The 16,267-nt window shown below is 40.5% G+C and overlaps 1 protein-coding gene across 4 annotated transcripts in view; it reads right to left on the bottom strand.

Moving 5' to 3' along the window:
- The window catches only part of phldb2b (pleckstrin homology-like domain, family B, member 2b), a 39,177-nt gene extending 23,764 nt beyond the window's left edge, over positions 1-15,413 (bottom strand). For 3 of the 4 annotated variants that reach the window (XM_082547705.1, XM_082547703.1, XM_082547704.1), the window contains exons 1-5: positions 15,025-15,413; positions 9,265-9,321; positions 8,972-9,095; positions 6,097-6,195; positions 5,311-5,394 (exon numbers count right to left, since the gene is read on the bottom strand). In XM_082547705.1, the coding sequence (XP_082403831.1) occupies positions 5,311-5,394; positions 6,097-6,195; positions 8,972-9,095; positions 9,265-9,321; positions 15,025-15,057 (397 nt within the window). In that variant the 5' untranslated portion in view covers positions 15,058-15,413. The remainder of the gene's footprint in view (positions 1-5,310; positions 5,395-6,096; positions 6,196-8,971; positions 9,096-9,264; positions 9,322-15,024) is intronic. The other variant, XM_082547706.1, reaches the window with a different exon arrangement.
- Positions 15,414-16,267: the final 854 nt, after the last annotated feature.

The following is a 16,267-nucleotide window of genomic DNA, read 5'->3' on the forward strand; positions in this document are numbered from 1 at the left end:
CCCAGTTCTCAGCATAGTGGGGAGATCCGATTGCGGCTGTGATGTGAAGTGGGCAACACAGGCACACACACACACCCGAAAACAGTGTAATAAATGTTTAGTCTGCACAGCTGGACTGTGAAGCTCTCAAATCCATACTTATATAAACATGAGCTTGCAGGTTTGGCCACAACCTGTGAGGAAGTGGGATCATGACCGATAAAAGATGTAGGGCCTCCGTGAAGAGACTGAGAGCAACACACACACACTGTGTCAGCGAGTATGAGTAAGAGCTAATAATAAGCGCTTCTCCTTGCCAGACGTGAGTAAAGGTGTAAATCTTCAAAACGTCTATCTATCTGTGTGTGTTGGAACATGCCTTGTAACAGGGTCTGCCTAATGAATCCCAGTACCTCTCAGTATTTAGCGTAACGGCAAACACAGACATGGGCTCACAAACAAACACACACACACACACACAGCAGTCAGCGCTTGTAAAAATCTAATTTCCTACCCTCAATAGCCACTTTTAAAGTGTATGGTAACGTGTGACGTCTTGATTTGTTAACAAGCCCCGACCCTCCTGTCTTTCTAATTTCCTCTCATGTCCTTAGCTAGCAAGTAACTCTTAATTATTCTCTCCTCATTTCGACCCCCAGCATAAACAAATAGCTATGAAGATACGAGTCTACACAACAAGGGAAAACAAACTCCATGTGAAAAAAAATTTCACATCTAAATTTATCTGTGATACAAGTCTGCTGTCTTTAATAACTTCGGTGGGGGGGGGGGGGGGGGGGGGGGGGGTGCACTATCGACAGAGACACCATCCACAACAAAAACTGCTCTAATCTCATTCACGTGTTCACTTGCTTACCAGCAAATTAAGTTTGCCCCCCCCCCTTCCCCCCAATGCATGCACTCTTCCCCGCACACACACATATGAGCAGACCCTTTCCAGCAACAACAAAAGCTGAAATTAGCCTGTATATACATTTATGGGATAATTTAAAGTTTGCAATCTACAAAGTCAGACCTCAGAGTCTTTGAGGACGCAGATGGAGCCTGAGCTGTACGCCTGGAGCCAATTTCTGTCCCCATGTAGATCTGCGCTCTCTCGCCACAATGTTATGGGAGGAGAAACTTAAATCTGCTTCTCTGTTTGGTTAACATCAGAGGCGGAATTGCCAATTTGAGACCATTAGGCTACAAGGAAAAATAAACCAATTTCAAAGGTGCAAACACATGAAACCCAGCTACCTGCTACTTGATCAGGTGTGACATCCATGGCAATCATACCCAACAATGGTGATGCAAGGTCAACTAAAACTATCCCCAAATTTGAAAGATATTAGACAAATGCTATCTTGGCTATGATCCCTAGAATATGCACGGTGTTGACATTAAATCTCAGGCTGAATGTATTCACTCATGAAATGAATACACACACAAACAGGTCCCAGTGGGAGAGGAAATTGTCCTCAAAACCACAAATTAACCCTCTCCCAGGCACAAGGGCATAGTGGTAACACCATGAAAAGACAGACTGGTGTTTCTCAGGAGAGTCAGAGCAGATTAGTCATTCCGTCTCTCACATGCTCACACTCACAGGCCTAATTTGTCTCCTCACAAACTCAGGATTGCCTTCTGTCTGCTCTATCTCAAATCTTATTAACAAATAATCAACTTCCCTCAAGCAAAGAATGCAGACCTGTGAATAACCTCTTAACAGCCCTCTACTTAACTGTATTTCTCACCAAGTATTTAAAGAAAAGAATAAAGCGAACAAAAAAAGATACATTTCATCCATTTTACGGTGTAAAACTGGAAAAAGCAAAATCCAAATGTTCTGGGGGTGGGCAGGCAGAAAGATTTGTGAGGATAATAACATCCGTGACAAAGAGGGAGGTTTTATTTTCAGGTGTCAGGTATCCTGACCACTGAGTCTGCCTTTCTATCCATGAGCTACATTACATCTGCACTGGCACATGCACGTGAACTCACCAGCTAACTTATAACCACGAGACAGGCACACAAAGTTCATTTACATTAAAAAGATGCAGACAAGAAGCTGTGATGGAACACTGCCAGAATCTGGCTAAAAATAAGAAAACGAACCACCAAGTGAGCAACACGGGTGAATCACACCTCTAACCTGCTGTAATAATGATGCACGTGATTTACTGACCCGTGCAATAATTACAGTGTTTCGCCATTTCCAGCAAGCAACAAGCAAAGATCAGCACATCAGGTAACAGTTCAGTAACAGTGTGAATACTATTGACCTTTAGACTAAAAAAATCAAATTGAATTGAATCATTTTAACCAATCAGAAGGACTTTTTACCTTTATATCAAGCTGCTGAGCAAATGCTGTTTACCCTGGCTGGCACAAGTGCTCACTAGTGTGCTTTCTGTAAATAAGCCAGTACACAAATCGATTGATAACTTTAACGCCGGGATCACTGGTCATTCAGTCCAAAGAGCATCCTGCATATGCTTCAGAGTAAAGAGGTATTTCCCTTAGCACATACATAAACAAACAGATGCCCAAGCAGTATGATGATATTATAAGTGAAAGTGGAATATAAGCTATGAATTGCGTTTCTCATCCTCACATTAAATAGGCTAGATATACAGAGAAACAGCCTACGTCATAGTTTAAAGCTCGACGTGTGTTTTTCATTCTAAAATATTTCCCAACTCTTACAACAGTTTCTGAAACATTGTGTAACACAAAGTGCTTCAGATGGATAAAGTTCAGTAAAGCAGAGGTTTGCTAACACAAAGGCTGAGTAAATTACAACGTTACTTTACTTCTAAAGCAAATAAAATCCGTTACAAACCTTTTCGAGCTATTTGTTTTCCTTCAGCGTCTTATCATGACAAGAACTACAAAAACTTCTCCCTCACAGGCAAAACAGATACAGACAGATTATATATCAGCACCACTGTCCGCCTCTGTGCTGCCTCCCTCCTCCGTGATGTTCCGCCTCCTCTTGACTCAGTGTGGAAGAAAGTTGGTTCACTGATTTACCATCCACGAGAACCCGGGACTGTACCAAATGTCGGTAAAAAAAAGGGGGAGGAGGATAAGGACAGGTCAATAAATAACCACAGGGAATAAGTTATAACACGGTAAATATAACGAGTGATGGTTTCTTACACCGAAGTGACACTGTAAAGAGCAAACTGATGAGTGCACGTGACTAAAGACCAGCTTAATGTAACAGCATTACCCGCCACGACCCCTGTGTGTAGTCGGTTAGTTCAAAGACAATTCGGCAATGAGGTCTTTAGTAGACACCCCCCTCCACCCCCACCTCTAAAGCTTTCTTTGTCTACCTACCTCTTCAACAGCTCTTTGCTATGAAAATCACTCCGCTGGTTTATCCTTAAAGCAGGTATAGTGTGTAGAGTCGGACTTACTGAGTCTAAAATGAAGAAGTGACTGCTTAGACTTCATGATAAAACAGCATAGAAACGGTATGCAGTATGCAAGTGGAAGGTATTGACTGAGAAAGATAACGTCAAAAAGTAAATAAGAAAAAAATAAAATAAGAGGGAGGACTGTGCTTTCCTGTCTGGGTTAAAGGTTGTTAGTCTGTTTTGCTTAGATGCTTCATTTGCAAGCATTTCTACCATGACACGAACCCGTGGACAGCTACTTTGCCCTTTATCCTGCGATCATCCTGTGCACACAGTAAAATAAGATAAAACAAGAGAGCAGATATTAGAGCATCCTGTGTTTTGTGCAGCAGCATAGATTTGCATCTGCTCCCTTCCAGTGTAAATGTTGAGAGACTTAGTTTTATGACTACAAATCCACTGAAATGTGAACTGAAAAAATAACAACGTGGAAATCTTGGACAAATGGAAAATAAAAAAACACGGAGCAGATCTAAAGCAGTAATGTTCCAGTTAACAGATCTTATTAATAAACTAACAATGTACTTGTGGAGTTTGTTTGTCAGCGGCTTTCTTCCTCAACAATGATTTCCTTTGTCGTTTCCACCTCTGTTGAATAAACATATTGCTACTCTACAAGTGTCCTCCAGCTGATGTGATTCCAGATCAAGCTCTGAATTCCAAAATACAGAACAGATCATTTCCTAAACACAGCTAATCATCTCCAGACTAGTGTGCATGAGTGTCTGTGTATGTGGTTCGACCAACTCAACCCAGAGCAACTGAGGCCAGTGGATAAAAGATGCTCTCAATCTTTTTCCTTTTTTACTATCGTTTTCCTACGCGTACTCTTCTGACTTTTTAACCCTGTCTTGTTTTTTTAGTCTCTTTTCCCCACCCCTGCTATTTTGCTGTGCCTCAGCCTTGTGTGTGGACCCACCAAGATGATGTCAATATTTGAGTCAGCCAGGCACAGCGGGAAGTTAAATAGGCCTGTCAATGTTTAACTTAAACCGTCCAGGCCTTTTCCAGGGCACAAGAAAAAGGAGAAAACTGTAAACAGAAAGGACAGACAAGTGAGTGTGCTGCTTGTCATTTTAAGTAGGACAGGGAAAGGTGAAAGAAGGACAAAGCTGTGGAGAAAATGGGAGAGCATACTGTGACTGAATAAATGACGGAGCAATTCAGAGAAGTGAAAAGAATAGAGGGAAGAAAGGCCAGAGATAGACAGATTAAGATACTCGCAGACAAAATATAGACACGTCTACGTAGGCGGGCATGAAGAACAAGATAAGAAGAGAGATCCATTTAACTTTGGGTGACTACACTTTCTTTTTTTCTTTTCTTTTTTTGAGAACATTCTGCAGTCTCCAATAACAATCCAAAGGGTTTGCATGCTCTGCAGATGCTGGAAGCTGTGACTCATTGTAGGAGCTAGCTGTTCCAAACCACTACGAATTACCCAAAGATACACACACAGACACACACACAAACATACCGAAATGCATCAATACACTCACATGACTACATGTGTGTAGATGTACATGGACACAAACATATTGCACAACCTGTTGTTTGCATGAAGAAACTCAACTGTGCCCATATGAGTCACACAGATAGACTGGAATGTGAGTTAACCAATCCATAAAAGAAACCCCCCCCCCCCCCCCCCCCCCCCCCAGAAAACTAACCACTGTCTCTCTGTTGCACACCAGTTATGAAATACTAAGTATCTCAGTCAGCAATGAAGTCAACTTTCAATTAACTCCAGTACTAATAAGGACCAGTAGATGGCAATATCTCAAAGTGTGTGTATGTGAAAAGGCCTGTATCCTCATGTATGCTGATACCAATGTGCAGTATACAGGCTTTTCCTGAGAGCAGGCTGACCTACACTGTGCACATGTGTGCGTGTAGAGTTTACCCTGAGTGAGTGGTGTTGGTACAGTGACCTGGACTCCATCAAGACTGCAGAGGTGGCCACAGGGGTCCAGGGTCACCACCCCTCCTGTTGATAATGAGGAGATAGTCAGGGGAAATGAGTAACAGTGAACTACCATTCACTCCAACATTACACTCCGACATGAGATAACTGCCTTAATCATCCCGCTCCTACACGGCATCCTCTGAAAGCATGCAATATCCCCTGTTAATAAAAAGTACTCACTATTCAGATTTACTGTAATTAAAACAAAGCTTCACACAAGAACAAAAACAACAGCGTAATTAATAATCCAGTTCCTCCCTTCTCCTCACAGCTATTCTATAAAAAGCCCAACAGGTATCCAGCTCGATGGCTTTCTCAGTCTTATATTCATTTTAAACAGTATATTTCTTTTCTTACATTATTAGAATTTTAGGCTTTAGAGGATTGAGAAAGTTTATTATTCTTCTGCTGCTGTTTTGTCAGAATAATCTTCTAAAAACAAAATAACAATGATTGCACTTGGGATGGTATTGAGCAGATCTTCTAAATGCCAAATATAATCACAGATTTGCTTTCAGTGGATTTTACTTGAAGTAATATTTTAGGATTCAAAAACAAAGATTAAAAGCTTGCTAATGAAAGGAGGAGTCATTTCCCCTTTCCCACGACATGCTGTAAAGATGTAAGCACTCTTGCCAGTGTGGAAAAGACAATAGAGCTGTGTTTATTCTGGGGCCTGCCAAAATTATGACGTCATTTCAGAGAAAGTGAACCAACACAGACCTTCATTGATGATTAGACAATGCTCTGCCTCGATGCCAGGTCCTTGAATGGTAATATCCTGAGGAATTGGAGCATCTTCTGTGCCTATGCGTGTTACCCCTGAAACATAAAGAAACACATTTTTTTGCAATCAGTAGAATATATAAATATAGGGGATAGAATTAGACTTATCATGTCTATATAGGTGGTGTGAGTCATAATTAAAGGGTCTTATATCTAATGCTGTTATCATGCAGACACATTGTGGAGTACAAACTCAGTTTTCCTAAAAGGTCTTATTCACATTCTTAGCATTCTTCAAAGTGTGTGTCAAAGCAGTGGGCAGCGATGATGAAGTGGAAATGTCACAAAGCTGACTCTGACGTCAAGGTCTGCCCTTGTACTGTTTGTAAGTTTATTTCTGCATTAACCCCGACTAAGGGTTAAGTGTCAAATCCATTCATATAAAATGCAGTGTGCACTGTTCTCATTGCAAAGAGAAGACAAGACAAGTAAAAAGACTTCTCTGGCTCACTGGGGTATAATCAGAGCCTTGTGATCTATGCAAGAAGTTTATGAATGAGAGTTATCACTGTAATGCTTGTAAGGGCAGATATTTGGTGTCTTTTAAAGCTTTTAATATAATGCCTGTCAGTTTGTATTAGTATTCAGTGTCCTGTCTTCGGGCTAATAAATAATAATCACTAGTACAAGTGTGCCTCTCACTTCACTTTGATTTATAATACTACCTGAATGAGTAATGAAGCTGTGAAACCTGTGGCTTGCTGAATTGATGTGTGTGTGTGCGTGTGCGTGTGTGTGTGTGTGTGTGTGTGTGTTAGAGGGTGAGAAATTCTAGAAACCTGCGGATAGCTGATAGTAGAGGAAGTATGAATAACTATAATACTCCACCCTTACAGTACAGGAACTAATATAGTGTGTTTTATTAATTGTAGTCAGTTGTTTGTTATGGAAAAAACTGTATACTGGCCTGATATAAATAGCAGTGAACATTCCAAATAAAATCTCTGGATTTAATAAAGCAAGTGCGCTTGCTCTGCTGCATGAAACAGAGTCATGAAACCACGCGATGTGTGTCATTTGTGTTACTGTTGTTTGGGTTGTACTCTGTTGCCAAAGCATTCTCTTCATTTTTTCATGGCTAACTGTGGGTTCAGGCTGTGCCTTAACCAACACATGACAATGAATGAATGTTAATAAGCAACAGTAACCATGGAATTGGATTGAATAACTTGTATAAATATGCACTGGCTCAATGTTTGACACAGTATCACTTTTCCACAGCATCACCCCCCAACTCACTTCTGCAGTAACCACAGAAATGAAGTGACTTGTCCTGGGAAAAGGGCCAATATTTGGGAGAAAAAGAGTGGGAAAAGGTGGGCAAAGGTAGGGCAAAGAGTGCTGACAGGGACTAGAAAGAGAGGGCATATTTCTCCCATAGCGGCTTCTCTTCATTAGCTCTCTGCTAAATTCAGAATCAAATTCAAAATCCTTTCTCTCACAAGCAGGGTCTTGAATAATCACGACCCATCTCATCTTAAAGATCTGAATGTGCCATATTGACCCTCATAACAGAGCATTTTGCTCTCAGACTGCAGGTTTACATGCTGTTCCTAGAAGGGAGGCAGACCCTTCAGCTTTCAAATATAGCGCTTTTCTACTCTCCCAGAGTACTCAAAGCGCTCTATACAACATGCCACATTCACCCAGTCACACAAGCCCTTTCTCTATACTTTGTGCTGTCTAACTACATTCACACTGCAATGGATGCATCGGAGAGCAACTTGGGGTTAGTATCTTGCCCAAGGATACTTGACATGCAGACCGGAAAAAACAGGGCTACAGCAACCCGAACAGGCCCCTCTTCGATGGGACCAGGTCCCAGTTTGGATTAAGGAGACAGACACCCGGTCTACTTTTAAGATTAGGCTTAAAACTTTTCTTTGTAAAGCTTAGCATATAGGCTGGATCAGGTGATCCCAAACCTCTCCTTAGTGCTGCAATAGGTCTAAGCTGCTAGGGGCTTCCCATAATTGTATTGAGTGTTTCTTCTTCACTCACCTTTTTTTAAACTCTCTTTTACTTCTCTAATGTGTGCCTTTCTCTTATTTTTGTATATATTTCTCTTGGTTTGTATATATTTCTTCTTTTTGCTGTTGATTCCTGCTGTCTACTACTTATATTTTATTTATATTTTTTTTCTGGCACAGTTGATGTGGAGCACCCACAATTTTGTTGTACATGTATAATGACAATAAAGGGCTTTCCATTTTGTCTGTGAAGGTTCTCAGTCATCCAGGTCATCGTAGTCAAAGGAGCTTGCAAAGAAAAGCGTCTGGACTTCTTTAAGTTGCTTGAAGACGTTTCACCTCTCATCCGAGAAGCTTCTTCAGTTCTAAGGTCAAATGGTGGAGAGTCCCAGATATAAACCTAGTGGGAGTAACCCCCTTTCCATTTTATTCTTCTGCGTAATCATTAGTCAATATTAATCTCTGGCTGTCTTCCACAGTGTGTCCTTGTGTGTCCTTTGTCCTGTCTCCATGCCCTCATCCTCAACCGGTCATGACGGACAGACAGCCCTCCCTGAAGGTGGTTCTGCTGGAGGTTTCTTCCTGTTAAAAGGGATTTTTTCTTTCCCACTGTCCACCACGTGCTTGCTTATAGGGACATCTGATACAAAACACCTTGAGATATCTGTTGCTTTGATTCAAAGCTATATAAATAAAATTAAGTTGAATTAACATTTGAAGCTGTGAGGATGTGCTACATTAGGAATGAATGTGAAAAATTGTGGCTACTGACTTAATAACCTGCCCATGCTGAGTTTGTGTATTTACTGTAAATTGTGTCTGGGGTTTTTTGTGTGCGTTACCCTCTTTCAGTGGCAGAACAGTAATAGCCACACTCAGTCTCCCACTGCCCAGGCTAACCAGATGAGGAGTTGCTGTCTGGACTTTTAGTCCTTTCCCTGTGTCGATCAGGTCCAGGGGCGGAGACTACAAGCAAGAGTCAGTGCAAAGGTCATTTTAAAAACACACTTTATAGTCATAAGACTAAAATGAATGTGCCATTGTGCGACTGTGTTCATGCTGGATTTGTTCAAAAACCACATAAAACTTGTGAATGTGTGCATATGTGTTTTCCTGTGTCTGTGTGTATTCTGACCTTAGGTTCACCTGGAGAGATCTGATCGGACTCTGGTTGAAACATCATCTCCGATTCCTGTGTACACATTCAGGCAGACACATAAATGTAAACAAAAACAATCCAGACATGTAGCAGTGTACACAATTATGACAAAACTTGGGAATGACCTGCGTGGAATGATCAAACATAGAAACACTCAAATAAAGAAACCACACAAAAAAAGAAAAGAAAAAAATGAAAAGAAGGGGAAAAAACTGCCCACAGCTTACCCAGCTGCCACGTGAAATGAACTCTGATTCTGAAAATGTTCCAAGTAGAAAATGAGAGGAAAATAGTTTTTTTTTTCGCAGTGGGGAGAAATGAGAGAAATGTTTCATGAAAGCAGACTTCCCACAAACTGTTAAAGTCTGCCATCACTCTGCTGCAATGAATGTGTCTGGATAAAGAGAGATACAGAGTAACTAATAAGGTAACTGAGTTTCTCTGTGCATGCTATGAGCAGTATACTACTTAAAGTAAATACACAGCAAAGCTTGTGCTTGTGCACGGCCATGGCAGTGACAAAGCAAGTGCACATCATTTACCCAGGTTGCATGACTTTAAATCCTGACCATGACTTGGGTGGATATTCATGGTGGCCAGTGAATAATTCTTCTTAATTTTATATCACCTGAAATTTTTATTGTCACCAAAAAATGTTAACATGCAAATAAGCATGCTGATGAGAAATATTCAGAATGTGCTCCATTAAAATATAATATATATGTAATTGAAGCTGCAATGTCTTCCTTCACACAAAACCCACTTCTTACCATTTTCTAAGTCCTGTTCAGCATTTATCAAACAGTATGGCACAGTTCAAATTATGTCATAAGCAAGGCATCTCCTAATCTAACAGGCAGATTGAGCTCAGCTATGCTCCCAGGGTGATAAACTTTGTATTTGGGCATATTTCCTCAAGCATCTATCTCACAGCAAAACTGCAGTGACTGTGAGAGTGGTTTAATTTTGACTGTTCTTATTTTGTATGGACTCAATGTTGAAGTCCAAGCATTCCCTAATGGTGGGAATATGTGTGATGCAATGGAAAAAAAACGAGGTAAAGTACAAGAAAAATAAAGGAACGCTATGACAAACTGTGAAGTGGAGATAAAAGAAAACTAAATCAAAAAATGCCCAAAATATGTGAATGTGTATGTTTGAGGAAACACACTCAGATCGTGTGCCAAAAACAGCCCACGGAGTACTCTGTAATTTAACAGAGAAGAAGAAGAAGAAAACAGTCTTGCTACTACTGTATTTGTGTCCACACACACAATCAAAAACACAAACATGCACGCACACACACACCAGTGGATGACTTAAATGCTTCTCACCATGCAGAGATGATTACAGCATATAAGAAACTATCACAACCACGTCATTTTCCTGCTCCTGTCATTTCCTTTTCTCCCTTCCTCTTTCAAATCCTAATGTGTCATTGCTTTAATGATTTCAGTGATTCCTTCCTTTCTCTCGAGGCCTCTTTTGCATTTAATCTGTTTTCCATACTAGGCGGCCTTCTTGGCTTCTCCTCTTCCTGCCTGTCCTTCTTCTTTCCTCCTGTCTTTTCGCCTTTTCCTCCAATCACCATGAAGGGAAACACAAATCAAAGTCAGCTCTGCACTTCCTCTAATTCAGCGCTAAGTTTCCGCCCTGAGATCACTTCCTTTACTGCTTGGACACCATCATTGCTCACACACACACACACACACACACACACACACACACACACACACACACACACACACACACACACACACACATACATTCTAGCAGTTCAGCCACCCTTACATCCCCTATCCACACACAAAAATCTACAAATAAAGTCACACACCAGTTCTTTTTGCAATCGCACCAAGGTATCGGCCCACATTCTACCGATTTTTGTCCTTGCTGTAGACAAAGCAAATACTCAGTGTGTGATGGCAACATCAGCTGAATAAAGGTCACAGAAGCTTGCTGAAAATTAGGCAGAAGTGCATTTCAAAGACCCTTTTATGTGTGAAGGCCTCAGTACCTTGCATTCCTACACACGCTCCTTGAAGTCTATTCCCACCTTCTTGACTCTCCCTTGACTTGTTCTTTCAGAAATGGCTCACTCTATCCCATCATTCCTCTTCTTTGTCTTTCTGTGGTTCTTTTTGTTTTCAAAGCCCCCTTCCGCCTTCACCTTCTTTTACCAGGTGAGCTCTGGCTTAGGCGGGTCAAGACATGTCTGTGGCCATGTTTACTCTAGTTAAAGCAGAGCAGTGAAGTGTGTCAACCCCCATTCTGAGTATCCAGACTCCAGCGCTTTCATCTTCATGGTGTTTGATTCCAACAGCAGTCACTTTGCTATCAGGGAATTAAGATGTGAAAGCTAAAGTATGGGATTACTGAATGATATACGTATATGTACAGAGACAGAGTCCCGTAAAAACTGAGCATGGAGGATGAAAACTAATGCCGTGCAAAAAAAAAAGCATGATGGTTCTTTATCCTTAGTTAAACAATCTTAACCAACATTTCCCAAACTGTACTCAAACTAAACAAGCACTCAGTGTTTAAGTGTCCTTGTTTGTTTCCTAATTCTTTGTTGCATACATGTCTCTGCTCCTAGATTGTCTTAACAGTACATCACATTTTCACCCATATTTGTATAATGTTTGGTGTCAAGGCAAAGACTTGCTCATTTCAAATATAACTTAAAAAAATAAATGTTTATCATGTTTATCAAACTACAAAAAAAGTCACGTAAGGATGGATATAAAGTTCTCTACTCAGTAATGGGATGTACTATGCTTGAAACCAGATTCAAGCATAGGAGGTCTTCTGCCAGAATCTAATGTGGGAAATACAGAAATACATACCAAGCTGACTCAAAGAAAGTCTAATACAGTAAATGTATAAGTCGAAGATTTCTACACAATGATATGAAACACTGAGAAAATATTGCCCATAGGAAAACATTCCAAGCACACATCCTCCCACTTACTTTTTTAATAAAAATTTTAATCCCAGATTTAAAATAAACCTTCTATTGGAAAGTGACTGAACTGACCTCACAAATGCACAATATAGCGTGCACAAAATGGAAGAAAGGCACAAGCACACACAATTTGTCTTTGATCCCATCTGTAAAACAGCTGAGTCTCCCCGAAATGCTTTGTTTGCCCTGCATCTGGAAACAGAAAAGGAGATGAGAGGGTAGTGTGGGGTAATGAAAAAGAAGATAGCAGTGGAAGGTAGAAGAGAGAGAGGACTCATAAAACCAAGTGGAAAGACTCAGCATTCTCAGACTGTTGCAGCTGGGTCATTTTTATTTTCTCCATCCCATCCTTGCTTTCCTCTGTCAACTTCTTCCTCTTTTTGTATTTGCTTTAAACGGTTTTTGCATTTCCTTCTCTTTCAGTTACTTTCCTCATCACAGCTGCTGTATGTTACTGCAGACAGCATTCTCAAACCCACATTCACAGGAAAGGTCCTGCTCTCAAAAATGTTCCAATGTTAGAACAACTCTTTAGTGCACTAGTTGGAAAAGCTAGTGCACAATATGTCTGTTTGAAAAGGCCAAATCAAATGTTATGGTTTTCATAGTATTGTGAGCATATTGCCATCATGAACTGGCTTGGGCAATTTAGATAGGGAGAACCATAACATTACATTTTTTTCTCAGGTCCTCTGGCTCAGTTGATGAATGGCAGTTGGGATATTAAAAAAATTATTATTATTTGCATCTATGAATAAGCAGTTTGGGGTAATTCACAGGCTTTTGCTTTCTAGCTGAAAACTTCAAAAATGGTGGGAGAAGTGCGCCATCAGGATGGTTCTTTCATCATTTTAATGCATATATTTGTTTTTGCCATCTTTTTCTTCTGTGGTAGTGTTGGCCTTAAAGATAGGCAGCTTGTGATGGTTACAATCTGTGGTACAAACTTGACCAAAAAGTGGAGCTGAGGGTGGTCTCAGTCTTACACAACTTAACATCAGCTATGTTGTATTTGTCTAAAAATGCTTTCAGTGCTTTGCCTAGTTATATTTCTCTCTTCTGTCTTTCTCCATCCCCTCCCCTTACATTCCAGCATGACCCTCTCCTCCTCCCACCTGACAAAGCCAGCATTGTATCACAGATGCTATTTAATATGGAGTCCCTCTCTCAGTGTCCTTCATATGGGGCAATTCAGGGTTATCGTCCTCCCTTGTCCTTGGTAAACAGTATGTTTGCAGTAATGTCTTCAATAACATTTTAAATCAGATTAAAATGTCCCTCATGCATTCATATATACATGGCTTTTCAAAATACTGTATGCTTAATAATGTGCATCCCTTGTCCTTGGTTTGCATTGCTGTTGTGTGTTTGCATTTGTTTTGGTTAAAACCGCTGAAAGCCGATTAAAACGTGTCTGTGAGCCGCTTGTTAAACAGCACAAATATCTGTCACGCTCAAACTCTCTCACATCCCTACTGGCAGTTTTGCAGTCTTTTAGCAAAGTGCTAGATGACAGGAAAAAAAGTCCATTGTTTTTGCAGCTGACTCAAAGCTGGAGGAAATGTAAGTTGAATTTCTAGTGAGGGTGTGTGTGTCTGTGGAAAAGCCCAGATTACTTTAACTGCCACATGCAGGGGATCAACTCATGTTTGGTTTCCACAGGGCCGGATATGACAGCGAGACAAGGGGAGACAGTGAGCTAGTGGACGGGTTTACTAAAGCACACATATCTTCTTGTATGGTGAAATGAGCTGTGACTGCTGGAAAAGGAAAGAAAAGAGGAGATGGAGTTCGAGATAACAAAAGAAACAAACTATGTGTGTGTGTGTGTGTGTGTGTCTGTGTGTGTGCTTGTGTATTGGGGTATGGGGGGGGGGGGGGGGCAGGTAGACACAGATTAAAATGCAGACTAAAGAATTCAGATATGAGGAAAAAAGATTAATGGTGGAAAATCCCCAAGTTCCACCAGTGGCCTCCAAACATAATATGAGCCTATACAGCACATATAATTCAAGCAGTTACCTTCATAAATCAGCATTACATACAGTTTCCAAAAATCTTTGTTTTTCTTAAGCTATTGGTCACTTCTATGCTCTCCACACTGACTTCTGCTTTTCCTTTTTCCACCTGGCAGATACCCAGTGAAATAAAAAGCAATCATATAAAATATGTTTTCAGCGTTACGGTTGGCAACAGTATGTCAGAAGAATTGTATCCACCGGTTTTTTTGCATCATGATAGATAGATAGATAGATAGATAGATAGATAGATAGATAGATAGATAGATAGATAGATAGATAGATAGATAGATAGATAGATAGATTGATTGATTGATTGATTTGTGGCCTTGCCATTATGTAGCCATAGGGCTTCAGAGCCCGTGTTGGGCTTCAATATCACTGCGTACTCTGCGGACTGATATTTGCAAAAAATCTTACAAAACGATATCTTATCATTTCAAATTTCTACAATGTTCCAGTTAGAGCTGCCATCAGCAGCAACGTTGGATCGTCGGTGGAATCACGAAAAGTACACCTACATTTTCACGTTGTACCTGCCCGCTAACAAACCAAAAGGTAATCTGCGTTTGATTTTGCCGAACAAAATCCTCAATTGAAGTCAGATAACGTTACAGCTTACTTTGAAAGTATTGCAGCGCTGTGAAGCAAAGCAAAAATAAACCTAATTTACAAGAACACATTTTGATAATTAACATACATTCTTCCACTTTTTAAATCCACAGCCTATAGGTACAAAAACTCACTCACCATTACTGAAGCGGGAATGGCCACTTCTGTCATTGTGCAGGAAAGGACGCAATTGCGAAACTGATCCAAGATCGAGAGGTATGCTGTTTGCACAAAACTCCCCCAAATAGAGTTTTTAGCTTATTTCTGCCTTTGCTGTAGCCGCAGCTTCTGTCTTGACGGGAGATACATTCCATGCACAGCACAGGCAACGTGCAGATCTCTAGGAAAGACTTTTGATCCCGGTTGTCACAATCACAAACACAAGCACACACTCCAAACACACACACACACACGCGTAAAAAAGGCCGACGGCTTTCCGACGGGCATAGGAATGCAGCAACAGCTGGAAGCAGAAGTGGATAAGGAACAAGGGGAGGGAGTCTCTCTCTCTCTCTCTCTCATTCACTCACTCACTCACTCACTCACTCACTCACTCACACAAGCTGAGTTTAATGTGCAGGTGTTAACAGACTACAGAAAAGTACACTTGACCTTTCATCAAATGGTTCAAGCCTCTGACAAAGAGAGGGGAGTGAAGGATAAAAAGAAAAAGAGAGAGCGCATTATTTCAGCCTTGGCAGCTGATAAGGATATCTAATGATTTTACAACATGCATGCATGCAGTCGCATTCACTCCTAATACTGAGAGTTTGTCTCTATGAAGAAAAAAAAACTTGGGGGGATGTTAAACGTGGTAAATGGTTCATATATTAAAAAACATTTAGGCCGAACAATAAAGGAATATAATGATGTTTAGTGAATAACAAGCTTATTATATAAAGTCATATAGATATAGGGATTTATGTTAGGGTTGACCATGAATACCTGTCACTCATATAGTGTGACACTGTAAATATCCACACTCAAATCCACTACACAAGCAGATCCATCTTGCATAGAAAAGTGATAAAGAACACTGAAGGTTTTCTGGAGGTTAAATTCCTGTTGAGGCATATTTCTCAGCGAAGTAAAGCTATTGTGGCTTTTATTTCCATTATTAATTGCAACAATATAGTTGCATAACCATAAAAAAGCCCATGGCATACCTCATGGATGCAGGTGTAGTAAAGAAAGAAATGTGAACGCCTCTTGTGTGCGCTTAATGGCAAAGAGTCCTTCTTTCCTCTCTGACAAAATATTGCTCGTAGTTCTCTGTGTAAATCCACTTCTAGATAATCTTTATTATTTGATCTACATATCTGGAACTGCAAATGTCTTATAGGCTGCTGTTTGCATAAGCTGTGTGCACCACTTGTAAACT

The sequence above is a fragment of the Aulonocara stuartgranti genome (assembly GCF_965226115.1).
Source record: "Aulonocara stuartgranti genome assembly, chromosome: 9".
In the NCBI taxonomy this organism is placed as follows: Eukaryota; Metazoa; Chordata; class Actinopteri; order Cichliformes; family Cichlidae; genus Aulonocara; species Aulonocara stuartgranti.